The 25,471-nt window shown below is 32.3% G+C and overlaps 1 protein-coding gene across 4 annotated transcripts; it reads right to left on the bottom strand.

Moving 5' to 3' along the window:
* Positions 1-48: 48 nt before the first annotated feature.
* LOC130895694 (pickpocket protein 28-like) lies at positions 49-24,616 on the bottom strand. Of its 4 annotated transcripts, none has more exons than XM_057803162.1 (10): positions 24,527-24,616; positions 20,150-20,291; positions 17,546-17,788; positions 16,019-16,118; positions 13,839-13,984; positions 10,558-10,753; positions 7,287-7,557; positions 5,715-5,774; positions 1,825-1,999; positions 49-303 (listed from the first exon to the last, which is right to left on the bottom strand). In XM_057803162.1, the coding sequence occupies exons 1-10, from the start codon at positions 24,600-24,602 to the stop codon at positions 96-98; spliced, it is 1,617 nt and encodes a 538-aa protein (XP_057659145.1). In that variant the 5' UTR covers positions 24,603-24,616; the 3' UTR covers positions 49-95. The 4 variants fall into 4 exon arrangements, with proteins under 4 accessions (XP_057659145.1, XP_057659146.1, XP_057659147.1 ...); XM_057803163.1 differs by having other exon boundaries at positions 24,494-24,555; XM_057803164.1 differs by lacking the exon at positions 17,546-17,788.
* Between the last annotated feature and the right edge of the window lie 855 nt (positions 24,617-25,471).

Raw genomic sequence — 25,471 nt, 5'->3', positions numbered from 1 at the left:
TTGTATGGGGAACCAGCATCAAAATAACAGTACTGCAATTAAACAAAATTAACGAACTGGTTTATGTATTTAATCTATCCAGAAATTACAAACAATTATTTTAAAGTTCCGAAGAGATCTCCTAGAGGTCTAAGTGTGAGAAAATAAATCATTTCTATCAGTGATAGAATAGAAAAGCCTGTAAATAATCCGATGAGACCTCCGAAGTTAGAAATTAGATCAGAGAATCCATACAATTCGCGCCTTTCCTTTGTCTCGACGTTACTTTTCTTGAAATACAGCAAAAGCGTTGAGTACTGATGACTGTAAAAGAAAGAAAATATCAATATAAATGATTAATCTGAAAATTTGATATCATTTTTTTAGCTACAGTACAATTAACACATATGAGTTAGTGGTTTGTGGTACTAGAACTAGTCCAAATACCACGAGGAACATTCTCTCGAAGGTACAAAGACTGGATTGCTACTGGGGTCATTAAATCCCGCCCAACAACTGAATGTTTAGATAAGGAATTATCAAAGAAAACCAGTTCCTAAATAACGAGCAGCCCTGGGATATACCACAAGATGTTGCATCGAAAAGGTAAACTTACCTTCAGTTTCGCGCGTTTCGATAAAAAAATTAACGTCTTCAGAGACTGAAGGTAAACTTGTTACACAAAGGACGAAATCTCTATCCACATGTGAAACTCCTGAGCACTTAAGCTGGGTGTGTATGAAATAGAAGACGAAGATCGTTGGCAATTAAAGCCATCCAACATTCTAGCTGTATCTTCAGTATCTTCAGTATCGTATCAAGAAAGGAGGACCCAATAGATCCTTTGAATTGTAGTGTATACGAGACCCCAAATCCATAGATACATGCAAAAAATCGAGTTTTTTCACATTCATAAGCAGATGCGGATCATTCCATTCCATTTGACTTATCCATGGATAAAATAATGGAAAATACAAAAGAATGGTAGACAGTATACTGGGTCCTTCACGACGAGCTGAATCGATATGCATATGGGAAAGTACTACGACTAGTGTTCTGAAAATTTTCTTGCATGGGTTTTCCGAAATGTTCGTTTCAGCTAAAATAATTTCAGTTTTTCGAAACTTCCAGTTATACCGAAAGTGGATCCAAACTTCGTTATTTTAAACGGAATGCGATGATTATTATTAATTTTTTGGAATCTACGCGAAATTTCAATATAACTTTATGTGAAGCATATAAGGCATAGTATGCCTGAAGTCCACCATTTTTTAATTATTTCACATTTTCGAAATTTTTGGACACATGCATCCCTCCACTAAAAAAATTATATTTCTAAGTTTAAGTGAGTTAGGTCTAATATTTTTGGGATTTGGACAAATAACACTTACAGCTTTCAAAATCTGTGCAAACTTTGACAAAAATTTATATAGGGTGTTCAGAAAATGGTGCCGAATTTCGCTATCTAAGAACTTCGAAAACTTAATTTTTTCAAAGAGCAACCCCCATTTTTTTACTTTACCATTGGATTCTACGCTTCGAATTAAAGGGACTTCGTAAGTAAATTCATATATTTCAAATTAACGGTTTTTGTAGAAACTTGAAAAAACTTTTGGTCGCTCCAGACAACCGACAATTAAAAACCATGAAGGTTTCAGTTTTTTCAAAAACCGTTGATTTGAGATATATGAATTTTCCAACGAACACCCCTTAATTTATAAGATTTATAAGACTTAATTTCTTTTAAATTTATTCTATACAGCTGGACATGTTTTAAATTTTTGTCCCATAAAAGATTCACTTTTTTCTCTCTATCCTCCATGCATTAAAATATGATATACTCACTGTTCGAAATCTAATTCTGCTTTAAGAGATTTGTTCATGATGTCAAAAAAAGCCGTGTTGTAAGATAATTCAGAGTCGTATGTTATTTCATTACAAGCCGGTTTGCAATTACAACCAGTTTGTTTGTGAAGTCCTTCAGTTACTTCCAAATCCTCATTATTAAGAGAAAATAAATCTAAAATAGCAGAATATCCCAATTAATAATGTATTTAGATAAAATTTATTATTTCCAGATATTTTTATTGTTGCTTAAACTATGCCAGAAGCTATTGTTAAATCAAAAAATATTTAGTAAGGCTGAAATTTTTATGTGCTGTTATTTAAGTATCAAAATCCTAAAATTAATTTCTCAAACAATATTTCGATTTTTAAACCTTCAGCCAGACCGAATAATTGCATTAGAAGTGTCATTTTTTTGGATATTAACTTCTGTATGTGAATTTTTGAGACATCTGGTAAGATTCCGTTAAAATCTACTGCAGTATTTGATATCGAAGTTAAACTAGATGTACTGGAAATATTTACTGTTGATGACAAATTAATTTCAGCTAAATTAAGATATTTTATGATAGCTTTAACAATTTTTGTGATATCTATCAGTATCATTAACTTCGGTATCTGCACACTATCATATCCCACGACGAATTAAAACTATCTGTATATGACAAAATACTTATAGTAAAATCATGAAAAATTCTACGTTTGGGTTTTCGTATACGATCTTTTTAACAAAAATATTTTCAAAAATTACTGTAACTTTGTTATTTTGAATAGAACACCCAGTATATTTTTGTATGTACAAAAAGTGGAATGTGGGAAAGTGTCCCCGTTTCACTAATCGCAATATACAGGATGAGGTATATATACTACCTGTATATAAGATTTTTTTCGAGTTATTAATTTTTTTGTAAAAAGTTTAACCGTTGCAGACCCTTATAAATTATTTTTTTACGAGAATATCCTTGAAGATATGGAAATGGTTTCTGTTCGGTTTCTTTTAGAAAGGTCAGGCGTATTTGATTCTATGTTGAAAATTTTTTCATTTTATACAGGATGTATATAAATAGTGTTCAAAGTTTAACTTGATAAATATCAATTTTTTAAATTTTTTTGAATAAAACTACCCGTTTTTTCTATTTTAATGCATTTAGGAGTGAAAAATAAGGCAAACTCTCCAAGTAGAAGGAGGTTTCTTCATCATCTACGCGTTATGATGCGTTGAAACCAAACCCTCGAAAATCGCAAAAAGATTTAAGAAAAAAATGTCGTTTTGGAGCTCTTGGCTAGCTTTCAAATTTTTGAGGGGAAACCGAAGGTTTTACGAACTTATTTAGAAAGAAAATTGAAGCTCGACAACTCAGCTACAAAATGTTTGCTTCAATTTTCTCATTATTTTGCGAAAATGGCTGGTATTCAAAAACTTAAAGTAGTTTTTTTGCTATCACAGCGTGAATTCAAAGATATAACCGGTCTCATTTTGAAGGTAATCTTTTAATTGATGACCTCAAGCAAGGATATACTGCTGGGTGTAGCAGAGTCACAGACACGTGTGTTTTAAATTCACCCAGACAACCAGCAAAAAACAATCCCGTTCGTGTTGTTTTTCAAGAAAATTTCACAAGTCTGAATTGCAGTTGCAGTTGAAACGAGTGAAATTCACTTTTTTTCGTCCCGAAATGTTAGGTTTTCGAAAAGATACAGCAGTTTCTTCTTCAGCCGGTGACGTAATTTCCCACAGATTCTACATGGCAAGAAAACTTGTTGAAGTTTGACCGCATTTCACAAAAAAATGACAGCTCTTAGGGAAAAATAACAGGGAACCTTTTTTATGGAAATTTTTTTAATCTACATTTATAATTCTCTGACTTTTTCCGAAATTTAGCATAGATTTCGAGTTATTTGCAAAATTCGGAATTTTCAAAATTTAAACAAAAATATATCGCTTATTGGCCAAAATTTTGATGTAAACTTTATCGATAAAGAACTACCTAAATCCAGCTACATAACTAATTTTCGTGGGTCAGGAGCTGTGATCACTGGACAACCAGATAGCTCGTGTGACATCAAGGAGGTGTTGCCAGCTCTTAAACTATCAATACAAAAGTAAATCAAATATAAAACGGAATTTTATTATCAAGATATAGAGATCAAATTAATAATAGCGACAAATCGGGACTATAAAGAGGATGTACATATTTCTTCGAGCTGTATGCTTTCTGTCGTTGTCCTGCAGCACGTGGTTACTATAATATTGACATTCGCTTTAGTTGTTCAAACAAACTTCCCGGCATGTGAATTTCTACTCAAAATTCGAAAATTTTGACACCCATCTGGATGAAATTTTGCTGTAACCAAGTCATTCATGAATTATTTACCCAGTATTATCTTCGCCGATGTTCAATTATTCAGCTATATCGATTGCAGTACTGCGTCAGTCTCCCAAAATAAGTTTTTCTACAGCTGGTAACCATGCCATCACTTCTCGGCCTTTTCTGAAAGTGGAAAAACATTCATACACACAAGTCTTGGTGAAGCACTCCCCGAATTGTCTGAGTAATTTCGGATGACAGAATTTCACATTATCTTTGACCAAAAAACGAAGAATGATGCGAAGTACACTAAAAAGTGAAGTTACGCAGTCTCAGCTGTATACCAGTGCAGCCACTTCAACGACATTAAATTTTTCGCGCGTCGATTCAACAATTCTGTTTTATATGTGAACCACCCTCGTAAATGGGAAATGGGTGATTCCATTATAACTGTGATATTCAATGTCCTGTATTGTTTTTTTGTACTAGTCATTAATTAATAATCAATTAATAAAAATTTTGTGTTAATTGAATAATTCTTAAGATATTTAAACATTATTTTTATACAATATAACTTGCCACTTAAAGAAAACTTATACTACATCACTTGAATGTCAGTACCGTGTCATGTCCATTCCTAGAATTTACCGATAAATTATTAATTTTTTTTGTCGTAACAAATGATTTAAACTAATTACCTTATAAATTCTAATGTTTATGATCAAACTGAGGAACATTGATGCACTTGTTGTTTAATATCTTAAGTTACCATGTCAGTACCGTGGATAAATGAGTCAGTACCGTGGAACTCAAAATCCGACATTTGTGTCTTGCTCGTGATACTTTGAAGTTGTAGTAAATTCCTCTTAGAGTTTTATTTTTACAGTAAAATAGATGAATAATATGCATAAAAAAGTTAGAAAAGTTAAATTTTAAAATCTTGAAATTTTGAATACAAAAAATCACAGTTAGAACGGAATCACCCAAATATGTTATATTTCGAGTGTATTTGCGAGGGCGAACGATGCAAAGTACACTAAAAAGCGAAGTTACGCGTTTCCGGCTGTATACTAGTGCAGCAACTTCAACGACATTAAATTTTTCGCGCGTTAATTCAACAATTGTGGTTCATATGTGAACCACCCTCGTAAATTGGAAATATGTTATATTTCGAGTGTATTTGCGAGGGCGAACGATGCAAAGTACACTAAAAAGCGAAGTTACGCGGTTCCGGCTGTATACTAGTGCAGCCACTTCAACGACATTAAATTTTTCGCGCGTTAATTCAACAATTGTGGTTCATGTGTGAACCACCCTCATAAATGGGAAATATGTTATATTTCGAGTGTATTTGCGAGGGCGAACGATGCAAAGTACACTAAAAATCGAAGTTACGCGGTTCCGGCTGTATACTAGTGCAGCCACTTCAACGACATTAAATTTTTCGCGCGTTAATTCAACAATTGTGGTTCATGTGTGAACCACCCTCATAAATGGGAAATATGTTATATATCGAGTGTATTTATGGGTTGCCATTTTGACTAACTTTTTATGGAGAATTGTGAATATGATATAACTCACCTTCAGCTCTTTCTATACAGTATTGTTCTTGTAAAAGACACAACGGTGTACCTTGTTCTTCTGAAATAATATTGACGTATTAAACAGTTTCTATATTAAATATTTCTGTGCAAAATACTGGCACTAACAAAAAATTTCGAAAAAAATTCGTTGCTTCCAATTTAATTCTAAATTACTTAGAATCTAATTGCTATAAAACACAGATTTTATAAGGTGCGCAGAATATTGAAATTTCGACCATTTATAAAACAATCGGTGAAGGTGAATATCATGTTTAAACCTTCTAAAAAGGTTTGACTAATACCCACTCAAATAGTTAAGTGCAAAGGACAAATTAGGAACATCAACTAGAAAATTGACTCGTCGATTCAGGTTTTCCACACGACCCTTAATCGAGAACTAAATAAAAATGGAACAAAATGGAATTCTTAAATTGGTTGATTTTATCAATACACATCATTCCAATGACGAAATAATATTTGGACAGGATCTATTCTCTTGTCACTAAGCCAGAATAACCAGAAAGTTATTGGAGGCTCTCGACAACCTTTCTGTATCGAAAGAAGATGATGATCCCCCAAACTTTCCTCTTGCTGGCTCTATTGTAAAGTGTTTTTCAACCCCTAGCTTTATTTGCAATTTGTCTTGAAGGAGAATTACACAGTGGCAATTTCCCCCGCGTTTGATTAAGGGATAAAACGCCTTCTAAACTTTCGCTGGGTGGGAGAGGTCTCAATAGAGGTTGAGGATGGGTTTCCATGCAATAAGAAGTGAGATATTCCTTCCTTAACTGACTTAATTTAGAGGTACATGTTGGGTACATACTAAAAAGCATTTACAATAATTCTGAGTATTTTTGATTGAAATCTTTCTAAAATTGCTATACTTGAAATGGATACATTGTCCTATAGTTGAATACCATAGCTTTAGATGGGTTTTAGTGCAACTTTCAATATTAGCAGCTGGTTGCCGATTGTTAGTTGAGATTTTCGATCTATTGACCAGTACAGTTTGCTGAGTTTAAGACATAATTGCTTTCTCTTGGTTAGTATGTGTGTGCTCCAGGTTAGTCGTCGATCCAGATGACTTCCAAGGTATTTTCCACTTTCTTTTTATTGCAGTTGTTAAGTCACAATGAAATGGCGTCCAAGTTTATCTGCTGACATAAATGGGGGTATAGTGGTGATGTATCTTGGATTTTGACTTGAAAATATCTGTTATGCAGATTTTTTCCTATTTTGTATGGTAATTCGGCACTAATTGCAGCAACGGCTTCGACTTAAAATATTTCAATTCACGAATTACGTGCAATTTGAAAAATGGCCCTTAAGGTATAATTTTAATTATGTTTTTCGTCTTTTATATGTTAAGAAAAAGTGCTGAACAACTAAATTGTTAACATTCAAATTGCCCTACAAATTTTTTCCGAAAACTTTTGTAACATACGTTATTATTAATACCATTTGAGAAATTATTGAAACAGAAATAATAACAATGAAACTACTTGTCGAAAATACAAAAATTTCTCATTAAGAATTAATTGTAGTGGACAATAAGCTACACGATGCTTACTTGGCATGTGAATCCCAACGCAGCCGCACTGAATCAACGTATAATTGGATTTACATTCTAATAAACAATTTTGTTGAGAATATTTATGGAAAAATTTCAATTTTTTCTCAGACTCAAAGTAACAATCACGCGCTGTAACTTGAAAACGTCTTACACTAGATGAAGTTTGTATTATACGTGGGGTAATCACAGCTAACACTCTATTGGACAGAGGTACTGATATATGGTTGTCAGCGACATCTGGTAGATTCGAAGGTGAATGTACTGTTACCTACAATAATTCACTTGAATATAAAAATGATTTAATTGAGTAATAGCAACATTTGAAAATGAATGAATAAATAATTTCTTATCAAAAATAAAATATCATGTGATAAGTATGCAAAAACAAGCAATTTTCATATAAAATCAGTCTATTTCGTTATTGACATCTGTGGCGGTGAAATTTATGATAAGTACTTAAATCCGATTGCAAGTGAAGACGAGGATCATGTCTTTCTTGAAGTTCTGGTACTGACATAAGCTGGATCAATTCATAATACCTGAAACTTTGGGTTTACTTCTGAAACTCTAAAATGGGCTACAATCACAATTTTCCTTACAAAAGTCCTCCAGGTCGAAAGGAAACAAAAAGTGAAGCAGGACGTGTCACAGCTGACACACAGTGCGAGGAACACTGACACAAAGATAATGAAGCAGAAAAACATCAACGGATAACTTATAATCCTGAACCTCTTATCAACCAGCATCGATTGGGAGTACAGGGAGGAAAAAAATTAGAATACAGAGCAAATTATCTGATATCTACCCCGAGGAATATTTCAGGCATTTTCCGTAGAGAAATACAGATTCACAGGAGATATGATTGATAGGGGTTTTAATTTAATAAAAGAGAAAATTTTCAAATTTTTGAATTGTTTATAATTTGTTCAATTTTAAATATAAAAGTTTCTTATTCACTAACAACCGAGATCTCGATGTACTTAACCAATGCTCTAAAGATGGGCCCTGTGGCCCCAATAGTCTTTGCAAAATGGCAATTGAACCATAGGAGGCCCTTTTTTTCAAATGGCCATTCTTGCTCACCGGATGGTCCTATCATCATCATTTGGAAAGTAGTGTTGGAAAGAAGAAGAGTTGAACTAAAAATCCCTCATCTCAGTTTTTTGAATTTTTTTTTGGCCTCAAAAAAGTGTTCAAAAAATTTATAAACAATTGATTGTTTTTTAAACATTTTATGAAAATATCAAAATACCAATGTTATATTCGGAAAGCTGGCAGTTTAATTTGGGGCGAAGTTAGACATTTTTCTTTTAAATTCACTGCGGCTTTGTTTTTCAATATTAAAGAATGTTTTTTACGTCATTTTGTAGGGGAATCTTTAAATTTTTATCAATAAAAGTTTGAATAATGTGCATTTGGTAGCAGTATAAATGACACTGTTTTTCTCCGCTGCTCCGCATTCAAAAATGCTCCGACAGATTTCAAATTTGCGGAGCGCTGAAAAATATTAATTATCTCAGTAACTATTGAGCCGATTTTGTTTTTTTTTTAGCTGAGCTAACTCGTTCAACTAAAATTAGCTGTCACATTAGTTTTTTGCTAAAATTAATAATTATCACAGAATTTTCCCCTCTATGAATTTTGCAATTTTCTGTAAGATTTATTTATCAACTGAATAAACAGTTATTCATACCGGCATAAAATACTTTGCATTTTTATTTGTACCCTAATACTGTGAAACCATATAATATAAATGAATAATTAATTTTAATTATTAAATAAATAAAATTATTGAAGCTGTCATAATGTTTTTTTTTGTTTCTATGCAATACATCATTTTTCTTCAAATAAATCTTTACATTAAACAACGTCGCTTGGGCCTTACAACTTCATCATCATCTACTATGTTATTGTGATTTAATTCAGTCTCATTTATATTGGGGACATCATTAAAAATATTTTCGTCATCATTAACGTCTACTAGATCATCTATACTAATAAAGCAATAAATTGTTTATACATTTTTTTACCTCTTTTTTGAACACTTTTTTGAGGAAAAAAAAAATCCGAAAAACTGATATTAGGGATACTTAATTCAACTCTTCTTCTTTCTAACGCGAAGTTCCAAATGAGGATAGGACCATCCGGTGAGCATCCATTTGAAAAAAGGGCCTCATATGGTTCAATTGCCATTTTGCAAAAACTATTAGGGCCACAGGGCCCATCTTTAGAGCATTAGTTAAGTACATTGAGATCTCGGTTTTCAGTGAATAATAAACCTTTATATTTAAAATTAAACAAATTATAAGCAATTTAAAAAATTAAAAATTTTCTCCTTACGGTTGAATTATCTAAGCAACAAATTATCGAAATTTAATTTATAAAAGCAAATTTCGAAGATTTTTCAATTCTCTATAATATTGCTCATAGTGACAAAGACGAGTCTTGCTTAGGTTCAGCGCAAAACGCAAAAAAAAACAACCTAGAACACGATGGCGTTGTTTTTTATTTTCTACTATTAATTTTGTCACGTAATTTCGTAAATGCCCTGGCCTAATCAGGAAAAAACCTATACGAGGACTGCTTAAAAATATTCTTACTATTTGCGCGTGCCTTAAGAGTTTCTCACTAAAAATTGGGCAATTTTTAACGTCTATTTTGAAGTTTCTAAAGATTATCCTGAAAACGGAAAAATGGTGTATCGGCATAGCTGAAATTCACTAAATGAACTTCGAATTGGTTGACCAACAACCTTATACACTAGATTCGAGTCTTAGCGACTTTTTCCTGTTTCCTCACCTTACAGTTTCACTTACAGCTGACAGTTTTATCATACAAGGATATTATTGCATTCGAAAATGTCTATTTTGGAGAGAAAAACGGCAACTATTATTTGAAAGGTGAAAAAGAAGACGTTGAAAAATTTTTGAAATAAAAGTCGCTTTAAATTTTGATCATGAAATATTTGAAACTTGTAGTCTTATAGCAAGAAATAATAATTTTACTAGATCATCCTGGAATGAATGAATTTTTGGGAACTGAATTTAGGGGAAAGGAAAAATTTTGATTTTGTGTATCATAATATACAGAGTGAGCCATAGAAAACAGTTAACTCCGATATTTAACATTATCCATTAGCTTTCGAAGAAAAGCTGGAATAAGTTTTTTATTCTAAGGCAGACACATTTTTATGTTTATTGTCAATCTAAAATTTAAAAATAAATGATTGAATGAAATAGAAAGCAGAATTTTTTCTATAGGAACTTACTCGATATCCAGATTCGTCTTGAGCACATTCAAATTCTTTATTAGATATGTGTACTTTGAATATCAAATATAAAGCGTTTTTCGCTCCAGTTCGTAGTGCTCTTTGCGGGTAGGTTTTTACTGCTTTTGTCGAATAACCATTTTCCATATTCCAATTTTCTGTTTTTGGTGATTTGTGAAAATCTTTCAGAGGATTACTGAAGCAATAATATTTGATTTAATCGAAAAAACATTACAATTTAACTATAATTACATATAATTATGACTAATTGAATGTAATTGGTAAATATTTCTATGAAATTCTGCCTAAATTAACTTCCATGTTTACTAGATTTGCTATTTCTTTAATGTCTTCATCATCGTTTATTACAATTGCTGTGAATAGGTTGAGAGAATAAAAAGGACTGTTTTTTCTGAAGAAATTTAGAAGAAGTAACTGAAGAAGATAACGATGAAATGTATGAAGTAATAGAAAGAATGTATAGTACATGAGAAGATTGACAATAATGAGCATAGAAGTTTTTTTATAATGTCTGGATAAAACCAAATAGTCGATCTATCAATAACCAAAAAGAAAGGATCAAAAATCCATGATGTGATTGCAATCGTAGACCATTTTTTCGCAGTATCAACAGTAAAACAAAAGTATCAAAAAAAAGTATATAAATATAAGAAGAAAAGGGAATGTTCAGAAATTTCAAAAATAGGTAGCTAGAAAAAAAAGCGATTAAGAGAATCAATGGGCAAAAACAAAAAGTGTGTTAATGCAGCTCCACGATAAAACTGAGCGAAGAAAAAAATAGAAAGAAAGTGATTTATGGGACGAGCAAAGACAACTCAGAAAAGAATGTAGTCGAAGATTCAGGAGAAGTAGATGAAAAAGAAAACGGAAGACAAAACACACACAAGTTTAGAATAAAATAAGAATGTGAAAAATACAAAAAGTGCAAACCTAAGCATTGTAAAGTGTAAAAAAGGGAAGATGACAAAAAATGACGAACAAGCTGAAGTACAGGATGAAAAGTACAAACAAGAGAGAAAGAGGAATATGTAGAAACAGTAAGAAAAGTCGAGTAAAAGTATCAGAGCATCAGAAGACACAGAAGATGATGGGCAAAAATAGAAAGTGTATTAATGCAGCTTCACGTAAAAAGCTGAGCAAAAGAAAAAAGCAGAAATTGTGAAAAGAGTTATATCAACTAAGAAAAGAATGCAGAAAAAGATTAAGTGAAAGTAGATATGTACGGATAGATGAAAATAAATGAGATAGAAAAACAAAACACAATATAATTTCACAATAAAATAATAATGTCAAAAATACAAAAAGTGCAAAACCATACATTGTAGAGTGTAAAAAAAGGAATATAGCAAAAAATGAGAAAAGTAAAAGTACCAACAAGAGAGAGAGAGCAATATGTAGAGACAGTAAAAAAAGTCGAGTAAAAGTATCAGAGCGACAGAAGACATAGCAGATGATGGGCAAAGATAGAAAGTGTATTATTAATGCAGCTTCACATAAAGAGTTGAGCAAAAAAGCAGATATGTCTACTGAAAAAGAATGCAGAAGAAAATTAAGTAGAAGTAGTTAAGAACGGATAGATTAATATGAATGATATAGAAAAAGAAAACACGAAACTTTTTCACAATAAAATGAGAATGTGAATAGTGTAAAACTAAACGTGGTAAAGTGTAAAAAAGAGAAGGTACAAAAGAATGAGAACCAAGCAGAAAAGTGCTAGATGAAGAGTACGAATAAGAAGAGGAGAAAAAATAATAAAGTATTAACAACGGAGGAGATCGAGATCATATAAATAAAGGTGAGAAATGGAAAAGAACGAGGACTGTATAAAATAAGTGCAGAATTTTTAAAATGCAGAGAAAAATTGCATGAAGAGTTTTGTCAGCTGCTGAAGAGAATACGGGGAGAGAAAACACTGTTAAAAACTGCATACAATCTACTAACAACAATTTTCACATAACAGATTAAATGCAGTAGGCAGAGAACAAATAAACTAAAAAATATTATAAATAAACAATATAAACTTTTGATGCACATGAGAAATGAATTTATTCATAGATTCATAACGGGCCTGTGACACAATCACAAAGCTAAGTAGATATTTGAAATATATGAGAATTCGCAATAGGAAATCTCTGTGCAAAAAACAAGAAAAAAAAATAACATCGAATATCAATTACAACAGACTGCTACAAGATCATTTTGTTATGGGTAATCAAAGTTGTACTACTCCAAAATGAAGCACCAGAGTCAAGTAAATGATTCAGGACCATGCAAAACGCTGGATAGATCGTTAATGAAGTATTTAATCACAAAAAAGTGAACTGATTCCACCTAAGCATCGTGCTGCATCACGCTACCACTAGGCGTTGAGTGTGACGCGATTTTTAACTTCCAGAGGGATTCTATAGCTACTATATTCGGTGGATTTAGAGCACTGCATTTTTTTTCTGCACTAAAATGAAGAAAGTCACGAAAAGGACCGATATATTATTGCAAAGGGGCTCGTATTTTCACCGAATGATTTTGTACTTAATAAATTTTCATAGCATCAGTCTCATTCCTCAATTGTCAGATTTCGTGGTTGTTAGATTATAAGAGACAGAGAGAAATACCTTATTTTCGAAAAATTGTTACGATTTGTAAACAAAAGTTTGTGAAAACTACAAAACAAACATAAAAAGAACTAAATAAAGATACTAATGAAGAGAACCACAATGAATAACAAAATTATAAGTAATAGTAATAGTATAGAAGTCAAAATTAAACCAGTATGCACAAATATTATTATTAGAAGTCGTTTACAGAATAGAAGGCACTTTCCAGTAAATATTTCCACAAATTATTGCGAAATGCGGGAAAATATTATATCGATTTGATTTCAATTGGCAAGTGATTGTTTATTTTTTTAATTGTAAAATATTAAGCCCTTAACTAATTTTGAATGTTGAGTAGGTCGTGCTCCGCGTTTTTAACCGTGCAACAACCTCGTTGATCACCAGAAGAAACATAATACGGCCTAGTACTGAGCCTTGCGGCACTCCACAGTCTGTTGGTTGTATCAACCCTTACAAGCTGACTTCTGTTGGCACAATATGACTTAAACCAAGCAAGAGGTGTTCCCCCAAAACTATAGTACTGCAAATATGATGATGAACACAATCGAAAGCCTTAGAAAAATCATCAAAAATTGTTGCAGTGGATTGATGGCTGATTTTTGCATTAACTTTTATATCTAGTAGAAAGCTATTGTTGAAACTTACTCAGTAATGTTACGAAAAATGTCATTCCTATCCAAAATATTGAACGAATAACAAATCCCTTCTTCTGTCAAAATTGGTGTAAACAACTGAGTACAATTAATTTCTATGCCCTGATATTGGCAATAATAGAAAATATCAACTCTGCTCTAAAAAATAAGAAACTATCATATTATTTGCTCCATTTCGTAAAATTTTAGCTACAGCCCATCAAAAATTAATTATATTATACTGGAAAGTACAGAAATTATTAAGATTCTAATTTATTTGATAAATAAAAATTTCTTCCTTCGAAGACTCCAAGAATTTGAGTCTTATTCAAAAACACGTGAAAAGAAACCCCCAAAAAAATATTGAACCGTTAAATCGAGCAAATTAGACAACCATTATAAAAGACCAAAACGGAAGATCTATAGCCCGGAAATTATACCCTTAGATTGTAATTTATAGGTCCACTTTCCTGGAAACACATTTTTTCCCTCCCAATCGTTAAATTGTTGTTAGAGAAGATTGTTGATAATTCAGTAGCACTGAATTATTTAATCGTTGACCAATGATATTTTCAAAAAAACAAGGCCCTTCGGCTGTAATTTCATCGTTTAATAACTATAACTCAACCTTATCTTTTAAATTGTGCTTATTCCAGGTTTTATTATCTTCATCTCCTTTTTTCTTCCATAATAGATATAATCGACTGTCATTCGACTTATAAGTTGGTTCCATTGATTTTACTCAGTAATACTCATTCGTTAATGTCATCTACGTCACATGATCATCTGATGCTTTCACTTCTTTCACCCGAGATCCACCAAAGAGTTTTCATTTCTCTGGTCTCCAAGAATTGCTTCGTTTTTGATGTTTCTGAGCTTGCTTCTGATGTAAAGGTCATCGTAAGTCTGATTGTTACTTTGTTTCTTAGGTTAGGCGTTATGAAGACATCTCGCGACCTTATTTGCTCTAGCTACTCTGTCTGCTTTGCTCCTGGGTGGACTGAGTTACCCAATGGCACGGTTGCAGGTCCTAGCCCAGGAAAAAAAGAATCTTGGAAGGGCAAGTTACAGTTGAGATACTTATAGCATGTTTTATTATCTTTTTCTCCATTTTTCTTCCATAATAGATCTAATCGACTTATAAGTTGGCTCCATTGATTTTACACAGTAGTACTCATTCGTTAATGCCATCTACGTCACATGATCATCTGATGCTTTCACTTCTTTCATCCGAGATCCACCAGAGAGCTTTCATTTCTGTGGTCTCCAAGAATTGCTTCGTTTTTGATGTTTCTGGCCTTGCTTCTAATGTAAAGGTCATCATAAGTCTAATTGTTGCTTTGTTTCTTAGGTTAGGCGTTATGAAGACATCCCGCGACCTTATTTGCTCTAGCTACTTTGTCTGCTTTGCTCCTGGGTGGACTGAGTGACCCAATAGCACTGCTACAGATCCTAACCTAGGAAAAAAAATGTTGGAAGGGCAAGTTACTGTTGAGGTGCTGATAGAAGATTTTATTTTGTTTCCAATAAATCTGGTATAAAAAAAGACAATACATGCCTGAATAATGGTATTTACCATCATTTTTAGTAGACCTACCAGCGCTAGGTACCTCTTGAAACTACTATCCAAAATCAGACTAAATCGAATGGAAGATAGTTAAACATGATTCTGTAATCATTTGGCACATGGGATTTTCCTGCAGATATAATGGTTTACTAGTATTTTTACCCAGAATTTCAGTGCCCCAAATATTAATTATTTCCGTTGATAAGTTTTCCCTCTAGTGTTTAAGGTACATGATAGCTTGAAAGCAGTCAACGGCTAGTAGCTACTGAAAGCCCAAATTCGTCGCAAGTTGTATGGTTGATACTCCAGAATCCTCACCAACTTTTTGGCACAATATCCGACCCGAAAATACAAATTGGTCTTCTTTCAGCTCCACACAACGATTCCAACATGGCTTCTACAATCTAAAGCATCTTTGGTAAATGTCTAAATTTGACCCGTTCACAACCAGCTTCTTTGGCCTTCTCTATACCAACATGATAAGTTCTTTTGATATATTATGAAAAGAAACAAGTCGAAGAGAACGCAAACCAAACAAGTTATCTACTTGGAGTGATACTACGCAGTGTTGCCAGCTTACAAAAAAAAATATCATTTATTTCGTATGGGTTTTATCTGTACGTTACCTTTAGAAGAAAATCATAAAAATCGTTATCATCAGCCACATCTGTTGAATTATTGGGATAAAAATCGCAAATGGTCGAGGCCAAATTCACTTTCTTCTCTCTACAATGAAAATGTATTTAAAAATGTTGATACGGTGAGTGCAAGACGTCAAATATCAAGAGACAACACAGAAAACTGACTGAAAAAATAGCAAAACTAGAAATAAAAAGGGAAAATTTCGTTCTGGATTCTGGGTGTCTAATAAGTTATGTCGATTTTAAAATGGAGAGGAAATTTCGAAGAAGAATTCAGTATAGAAAATGGTAGAAACGAAAATGCGCTCGAAGAAAAAGCAAATGAAGAGAACCTTGAAAATCAGCTTGAAGCATAAAGAAAAGCTATTATATCACCCATTAACAAGAAGAAAGACAAAACATTGTAAGAAAATTATAGAGGAATAGCCTTACTAGACATCACATAGAAAATATTCGCATCAATTTTGAAAAGAAGAATCGAAATATATGCAAAAAATTGCTAGGAGAGTACCAAGGAGGGTTTAGAAAAGACAGAGGAACATCCGACTAAGGATTAAGACAAGGCGACTTTCTATCAACGATAATCCAGCTTTGAAAGGCATAATAAGAAGAACCAGTATAATTTGAAAGGGAAAAATATTTAACAGAAGTCATCAATGTTCAGCTTATGACGATGATGTGACGTTGATAGATAAAAACAGAAGAAATCTTAAAGAAACCACAAAACAACAACAGCAGTAGATATAGGTCTACACAATTTCAATGTACATGAACATGATGGGACGTTAATAGATTTCGAGGAAGTGAAGAATTTCATGTAAACTAAGCTAATCGAGCTAATAATTACCAAAAGTCACAGCTGTGCAGGCACCCTTAGAAGAATATCAACATCGAAATAGATATCCAGATCTACGAAAATTCGAATTTATAAAACAATTTTGAGACCCGCCCTGACACCTGGGTAATGACGAATAAAACCAAACAGAAATTGGAAACCTAAGAGAAAATCAAACCATGAAATTAACACACTTTTCAAAGAGTCACCAATCAGCGCGTTTATAAAGACAAGAAGGTTGTCTAAGTCACTTAGAACAAACGGACAAAGACAGACTCTTGAAATTAGTTGCATGGAAGATACCACAGGGCAAAAGTAAAGAAGTAGACCAAAAAAACAGTGGAGGAACGTAGTAGAAAAAGACCTTAGAGAGAAAAACATTTTTTTCTTCACTAGATGAACTATTAGGGTTAACTATAGGGTTGATCAGATTATGAATCAAAACTGCTAATCTTTCATCTCCATTTCTGAAGATACAAAGTCATATAGGTAGCTAATCATCGATAAAAAAAATAATCATAAAGCTGATTTTTTTAAAGCTTTCCTCAATTAAAATACGACTCTAGTTTTATAAAAACCCTTTATTAATGTGTGCATGCGTACCTGTCAAATATGTCACAACACAAAGTCAATATTTTCACTTTATAAGATATTTAATAAAATGAAAATTCACTTACTCGTCAATTGATACCGGTAATTGGTTGTACTTTCTTTGGAAATATTCTGTAAAATTTAAATAAGATTGAGATATTTTTGCCCTTGGACAAACAGTAATAGCAGGAAATGGTAATTTTTGAAGTTGAGTTTCTTTCATGGAAAACGTCACGATCAATGGGTAATTAATATACTTATAAATGATTTGATATATCATCGTTCCGCATAAACAAATCGAAATAAATATGAAAATTACCCACCATATTCTGGAAAAAAATATCCATTAGTTAAATAACTTAATTCACAATTTTGAAAAACTATTTATTAACATAATATATAAATAAATAAAACGGTTTCAATAATCTGATTACTGTTATGGTTGGATGTCAAAACTATTAAGAATACTCTATGCGTGTATATGCTATCTTAAATACTAATTATGTCTAAGGGACATATGGAATCGCTTGAGTAAGACGTTGATCCCCGTCAGAGGACGGTCAGCTTACAATAAATCTTAACGAATATTATTCTTCAATGGAGCATAAAATAAAAGACATATTATATAACTTGACATATGGTTAACAGATCTTAAAAGGTTTCCATCAGAAGTCGCAAGAAAATTAGAAAAATCTATCGATAAGTTTTAAACTAGAGACGAAAGAAATCTTGAAGATCGGGGATCATTACATTTTTAAATGGTTTCAAACTCAATTTGACAACCAACAAATATTTAATGTCAGTCATATAATATCTAATGATAATTTCTAAAATGCTTGAGAGGGTTGTATTATAAATCAATGTAAACGTCATTTACGGTACCGAGGGTCTGTTTTGAAACAGAAGGCGCCCTCTCAACTGAAGAAAAAAGAGTATTTTTTAACTGATGGAAAGTACAAAGTCTTTTTTTATTTGCTTGGGCTGGTACTGTTTCCAAACAGACTCTCGATTCCGCAGGTGAGTGTCAGAATGATTTATAATACAATCATCTTAAGTATTTGAGTATTTCACATATTATCAATCGATGTAAAATTGGTCATATAAACGGGTCGCTGGCTTCCGGAATATAAAAGATGATATAGATTTGATTTCAATTAGCAAGTGATTGTGCATTTTTTTTTTCATTGTGAAGTATTGAGCCTTCTGAACGTGGAGTCGGAAGTAAAGGTCGTGCTCCGCGTTTTTAGCTATGCAACGACTTTTCTGAAGTCGGAGAAGCTTACGAATTAGGCAAACGGATTCAAAGATAAATAGAAAAGGAAGAGTCAAAATTGTTAATCTTTTGAAGTCCGAGTAAATATCTGACAGCTCCACACGTACCCCAGAAAGGAAGGGCATATCATTTCAAGGAATTGCCCACAACAAGCCTTAATGGTTTCTCTGACAGCAATATTATCATAATTTATTAATTTTGATTATCTTTTATATTTAATATTCCTTATATGAAAATATTTTTTTTATTATACAGGGTGTCCCACGACGAGTTAAAACTATCTTTATATGACAAAATACGCATAGATCCAGCTAAAATATTTTCAAAGATAGCCGACTTCCGTAGAACCGGAAGTCAACTGTAACTTTGTTATTCTGAATAAAACACCTTATATATTAATACATTTTTGGAATCCACGTAAAATTTAAGTATACTTTTGCCTGAAATTTTTTTTTCCAAAAATGCATACTTTTCGAGTTATTGATTTTTTTGTAAAAACTTTGACCATTGCAGACCCTTATAAATTATTTTTTTGCGATGTTACCCTTGAAGATATGAGAATGGTTTCTTATCGGTTGCTTTTAGCAAAGTCAGAAATATTTGAGTCTATGTTGAAAAATTTGTCATTTTATACAAAGTGTGTATAAAAAGTGTTCAAAGTTTAACTTCATAAATATCAAATTTCTTTATTTTTTCAAATAGAACCACCTTGGTTTGTCTATTTAAACGCATTCGGGAGTTAAAAATAAATCAAATTCATATATATCTCATCAACTAAGTTGGAATTTCTGGAGCCGTTGGTTATATTCATACTGAACACACTGTAGACACCACCACTACACCAACACTCATAATTACACTGTTTGACGCGCGTCTTCACAAACTGAAGGTAAACTGTCTTCAGTTGTGTATATCGGTGTAGTGGTGGTTTGAACAGTGTATTCAGTAAGTGTCACATCAACACAAGCGTTCATTCCTATTTTATAGTTTTTACTACAATTTTCAATGAATTTATCGAGTATTTCAGAAATGGCTGAACATAACTACCCTGTATAAAGGTCTGCCAATGGGACGAGTTGCAAACAGGGATTTTAGAGATTTTCTGGACGACTTTTAAATGCATGAAACTGCAAGAATACAGACTTATGAGACCCTGTGTATCTTTAAAAATCGCGCACTATGACCGTGGAGGTCAATGAATTTGAAAACTTACGTACTTTCTACTTTGGCTGGAAACACACTGAAACTCTTCTAGAACCTCAAGCCCAACAGTGAAACATTGCGAGCTGTACTGGAGCAAAAAGAAATCAACCGTGCCTAATAGATCGGTGTTCCTATTTAAGGGTTAATACGAGGGTTGCTACTTAAGTTAAAGACAAATGAAAACAAATTTTCATAATTTTTTTTTCATATTTACCTTTCTATGATGGTCCTTTCTTCTACTAGATATTTGAATCCGTGTATGGATGTGTGATTACAGTACTCTTTGATATATCCTTTAACCGACTTGATTTTTTTCCGTTTTTTATCTTTACGATTTTTTTCCATTATATAAATTTCTAAAATAAATTGAACCATAAAAATAATTATGTTGAAATTGGTATTTATAGGTATACATGATAATATGAAATTCAATCTTGCATTAAAAACGAAGTCAGCTTGAAGTAAATAAATTTCCCTCAAATTATTACCTTGATATATGGTCCCAAAAGTACCTAGTTCCACAAAAAAACACAAAAATTTTTGAAAAAAATTTATTTATCTATCAACGTTATCTCCTTTTAGCACTATACACTTTTACCAGCGATGTTCAATAAATTCGATACCCTTTATATGTATAATAAGAATTGTCAGGTTCCTAAAAATAGTCATTAACTGCCTGGGAACAAAAAATAATCCAAGGGAGCTAAATTTGGCAAATAGGGTGCATGGGATAGCAATTCAAACTTCCTTTTATTAATTTTGGACATTGGACAATAACGGGTATCTCAGCTGGTGGATTGTCTTAATGAAACAATAATTGTATAAAAGGCTCTAAATAATTATATATATGACATTTAAATACACATCGATATAAAATAAGATACGTAATTTGATACGTTAATGAAACTGTCTATGTGTCTAAGTCAATTTACTATAATTTAGGTTCCCATTAGGATCGTGTACCATAAATCTTAACGAATACAATAATTCTTAAGTTAGGTAGCCAACACTTTGTATCACCCAACCTTCTTACCCAAATGATGCAATTTTTTCTTGATATCTTCGTTAAAACGTTACAATAAGTTCGCATAATACTCGCCGTTGAAAGTTTTTCCTTTTTCAAGATAATCAATGAAAATTATCCCACGCCCATCCCAAAAAACCGACGCCATGTCCTTGACTACAGATGGAACTGTCTTAGCCTTCTTTGGTCCTGGTCCTCCCTCTTCAGTCCATTGTTTTTATTGTTCTTTTAAGTCGGGTGTGAAATGCTGGACCCATATTTCATTCAGGGTTATGAAACAGCTTTATTTCTATGAAAAATCGCCAAACAATCGATGTAAACATCTTTACGATGCTGTTTTTGTTCCATTGCGAGTAAACTCGGCATCCATCTTGCGTACAGCTTTCTCATATTCAAATTTCTAATTAATATGCGATGTACCTCATTTCTTGAAATGCCTACTATGTCTGCTAGCTCGCGTATTTTCAGTCGACGATCATCCAGTACCGCTTTGCGGATATTCTTCAGCATTTCTGTGATGCTGGTCGACCTCAGGCCAGGTACTTCTGGGACCACCCTCGTAGCATTGCACTCATCTAAAACTTATAACTGTAGGCATTTCTGGAGATCTTCTTTTGGGTATATCAAAACATTTTCTTTTTACTCGTACATAATTAGTTTGCGTAATACACAATAAATAAAAACCGTGTTTTTCCCATCATCAGATTTACTTACATAACTAAAGTTTTTTCAAATTCATTTTACTATTTGTTTTATATATATTTTGGAGCCCAATAATTGAGTCTAGCTCCTCATGATTCTCATTCTATATGTAGTTTCCCTGATGATGGGAAGGATACTTCCGGAAACCTAAGAATTACAGTTTAATAAAGAGTTTTCATTTTTGATTTGCATTCCTCAATACTTTCATTCTTGTTTTAACTAGGCAGCACTACACGTCTAGATATATTTATTTACTTTTGCAATAAATCTAGAGCGTTGTAAAAACTTCTGTTCCAATTAATCCACTTAAAAAGGAAAAGACCATGAACAACGACTATTACCTAGCTTTTCTTGAAGAGTTTGAAGGACGACATTATGGAAAATTTGATCAAATTTATGTCAAAACTGCTTGCAACCACCGTATTCTTCAATTCTAACCCTCGGCAACTTTTTTCTGATCCCAGGACCTAAGAGGATGCCCGCTTGATATAAATTTTGCGTCGATGGTGATTATCGTCGAAAAATGAAGTCTAATTTGAGGTTAAGGACAAATCGTATCGGAAAATTGTATATCGTTGTATCACCAAAAGATTTTTTCCTATGCTAGCCTACTTTTCAGTCTATCTATTGCAAAGGAAGTTCTAAAAGTTGAGGGATTGTATCCATTATTAGATTGAAAATCTTGTGAAAGTTTAGTGATTTTCCATATAAATGAATCGTCGAAAAGTAAAGTCTAATTTAAGGTTATGGACAAATCGTATCGGAAAATTGTATATCGTTGTATCACCAAAAGATTTTTTCCTATGCTAGCCTACTTTTCAGTCTATCTATTGCAAAGGAAGTTCTAAAAGTTGAGGGATTATATCCATTATTAGATTGAAAATCTTGTGAAAGTTTAGTGATTTTCCATATAAATGAATCATCGAAAAGTAAAGTCTAATTTACGATTAAGGACAAATCGTATCGGAAAATTGTATATCGTTGTATCACCAAAAGATTTTTTCCTATGCTAGCCTACTTTTCAGTCTATCTATTGCAAAGGAAGTTCTAAAAGTTGAGGGATTGTATCCATTATTAGATTGAAAATCTTGTGAAAGTTTAGTGATTTTCCATATAAATGAATCATCGAAAAGTAAAGTCTAATTTACGATTAAGGACAAATCGTATCGGAAAATTGTATATCGTTGTATCACCAAAAGATTTTTTCCTATGCTAGCCTACTTTTCAGTTTATCTATTGCAAAGGAAGTTCTAAAAGTTGAGGGATTATATCCATTATTAGATTGAAAATCTTGTGAAAGTTTAGTGATTTTCCATATAAATGAATCGTCGAAAAGTAAAGTCTAATTTAAGGTTATGGACAAATCGTATCGGAAAATTGTATATCGTTGTATCACCAAAAGATTTTTTCCTATGCTAGCCTACTTTTCAGTCTATCTATTGCAAAGGAAGTTCTAAAAGTTGAGGGATTGTATCCATTATTAGATTGAAAATCTTGTGAAAGTTTAGTGATTTTCCATATAAATGAATCGTCGAAAAGTAAAGTCTAATTTAAGGTTATGGACAAATCGTATCGGAAAATTGTATATCGTTGTATCACCAAAAGATTTTTTCCTATGCTAGCCTACTTTTCAGTCTATCTATTGCAAAGGAAGTTCTAAAAGTTGAGGGATTGTATCCATTATTAGATTGAAAATCTTGTGAAAGTTTAGTGATTTTCCATATAAATGAATCATCGAAAAGTAAAGTCTAATTTACGATTAAGGACAAATCGTATCGGAAAATTGTATATCGTTGTATCACCAAAAGATTTTTTCCTATGCTAGCCTACTTTTCAGTTTATCTATTACAAAGGAAGTTCTAAAAGTTGAGGGATTGTATCCATTATTAGATTGAAAATCTTGTGAAAGTTTAGTGATTTTCCATATAAATGAATCGTCGAAAAGTAAAGTCTAATTTAAGGTTATGGACAAATCGTATCGGAAAATTGTATATCGTTGTATCACCAAAAGATTTTTTCCTATGCTAGCCTACTTTTCAGTCTATCTATTGCAAAGGAAGTTCTAAAAGTTGAGGGATTATATCCATTATTAGATTGAAAATCTTGTGAAAGTTTAGTGATTTTCCATATAAATGAATCGTCGAAAAGTAAAGTCTAATTTAAGGTTATGGACAAATCGTATCGGAAAATTGTATATCGTTGTATCACCAAAAGATTTTTTCCTATGCTAGCCTACTTTTCAGTCTATCTATTGCAAAGGAAGTTCTAAAAGTTGAGGGATTATATCCATTATTAGATTGAAAATCTTGTGAAATTTTAGTGCTTTTCCATATAAATGAATCGTCGAAAAGTAAAGTCTAATTTACGATTAAGGACAAATCGTATCGGAAAATTGTATATCGTTGTATCACCAAAAGATTTTTTCCTATGCTAGCCTACTTTTCAGTTTATCTATTACAAAGGAAGTTCTAAAAGTTGAAGGATTCTAACCATTATTAGATTGAAAATCTTGTGAAATTTTAGCGCTTTTCCATATAAATGATTTGTTGAAAAATAAAGTCTAATTTAAGGTTATGGACAAATCGTATCGGAAAATTGTATATCCTTTTCAGTCTATCTATTACAAAGGAAGATGTAAAAGTTGAGGGATTGTATCCATTATTAGATTGAAAATCTTGTGAAAGTTTAGTGATTTTTCATATATGAATTTTCAATTATCAAAATGTGTACAATTAAGTCTAGAGTGTCTTCAATGAAGAATTTATGAATATATTTTTCAAAATTGTTAAGCTACAAGTGAAATACTAAGTACTGAAAATATCTTGCACTTACATTTTATTTTTAACATAATAAATTCACACTCACCAACCTCAAATATAAATCTAACACTGAAATAGATATTTACTTGAAAAAATACGATCTTAGAACGAAAATAGTACATTTGCGTCTATCGATAAATGCTCGGATTTTAAATTTTGATATGAATAACTATGGTTAAAAGATCTATTCTTCACGGTTCTTTGACAAAAACGAAAATAAGACACAAAGGATTCGTTATTAAATGCTAAATCGTGCAAAGCGTTGGAGTATAATGATTTAAGATACCACTAAATAAAAACTTGAGATAATGCGTTAGAATCGACATTAATTGTTGTTATTACTGTCGGGTTTTTCGAAAGTAAATTGCTTCCTTTCTTTAACATTGATGAATAAAAATGTTTTGCTTGAATATATTACTAATAATGAACTTCTACAGGTATATTGTCATTAATTCATGTGATTGCTACTGAAAAACTTAAATTTTGAAAACCTTGCTTACTTTGGGTACCTATAATTTATGGGGAATAACACAAAAAACAGCGGATTGACCATTTGAAAGATAATGTTCGTTTTTACGAGAAAAATAGGAATTTTTTTAATTGATTTCTAACCAAGACACCAAACAATCAATGCACATGTTTACTGTTAGATCATTGAGAATACTCGACCTATCACTACGAACTTGGTAAACGAACTCCTACAAGAATTTGGCTAAGACGTGTTAGATCATCCTCTGTACATCCCAGAATTCGCTCCTAGAGACTTTTATATTTTCTTATACCTGAAATATTTCCTTGGAGCTCAAGATTTTAACGATGAAGGCGAGTTGAAAGAACATTCCACCTCATTATTGAAAACACAACATTTTATCGGTTCTTCGGTTACCACCATGGCGGTATACTCTGGCCTCATCTGAGATCCTGTGCAAAACGGCGTGCTTCCTGTTGAGCTGGATTAAGTTTTGGACCAATCGCAGATGTTTTAGGGATC

This window comes from Diorhabda carinulata, chromosome 6, assembly GCF_026250575.1.
Source record: "Diorhabda carinulata isolate Delta chromosome 6, icDioCari1.1, whole genome shotgun sequence".
NCBI lineage: Eukaryota > Metazoa > Arthropoda > Insecta > Coleoptera > Chrysomelidae > Diorhabda > Diorhabda carinulata.
Note: the sequence above shows the minus strand (reverse complement) of the source record. Positions and strands in the feature narration are given on the sequence as shown.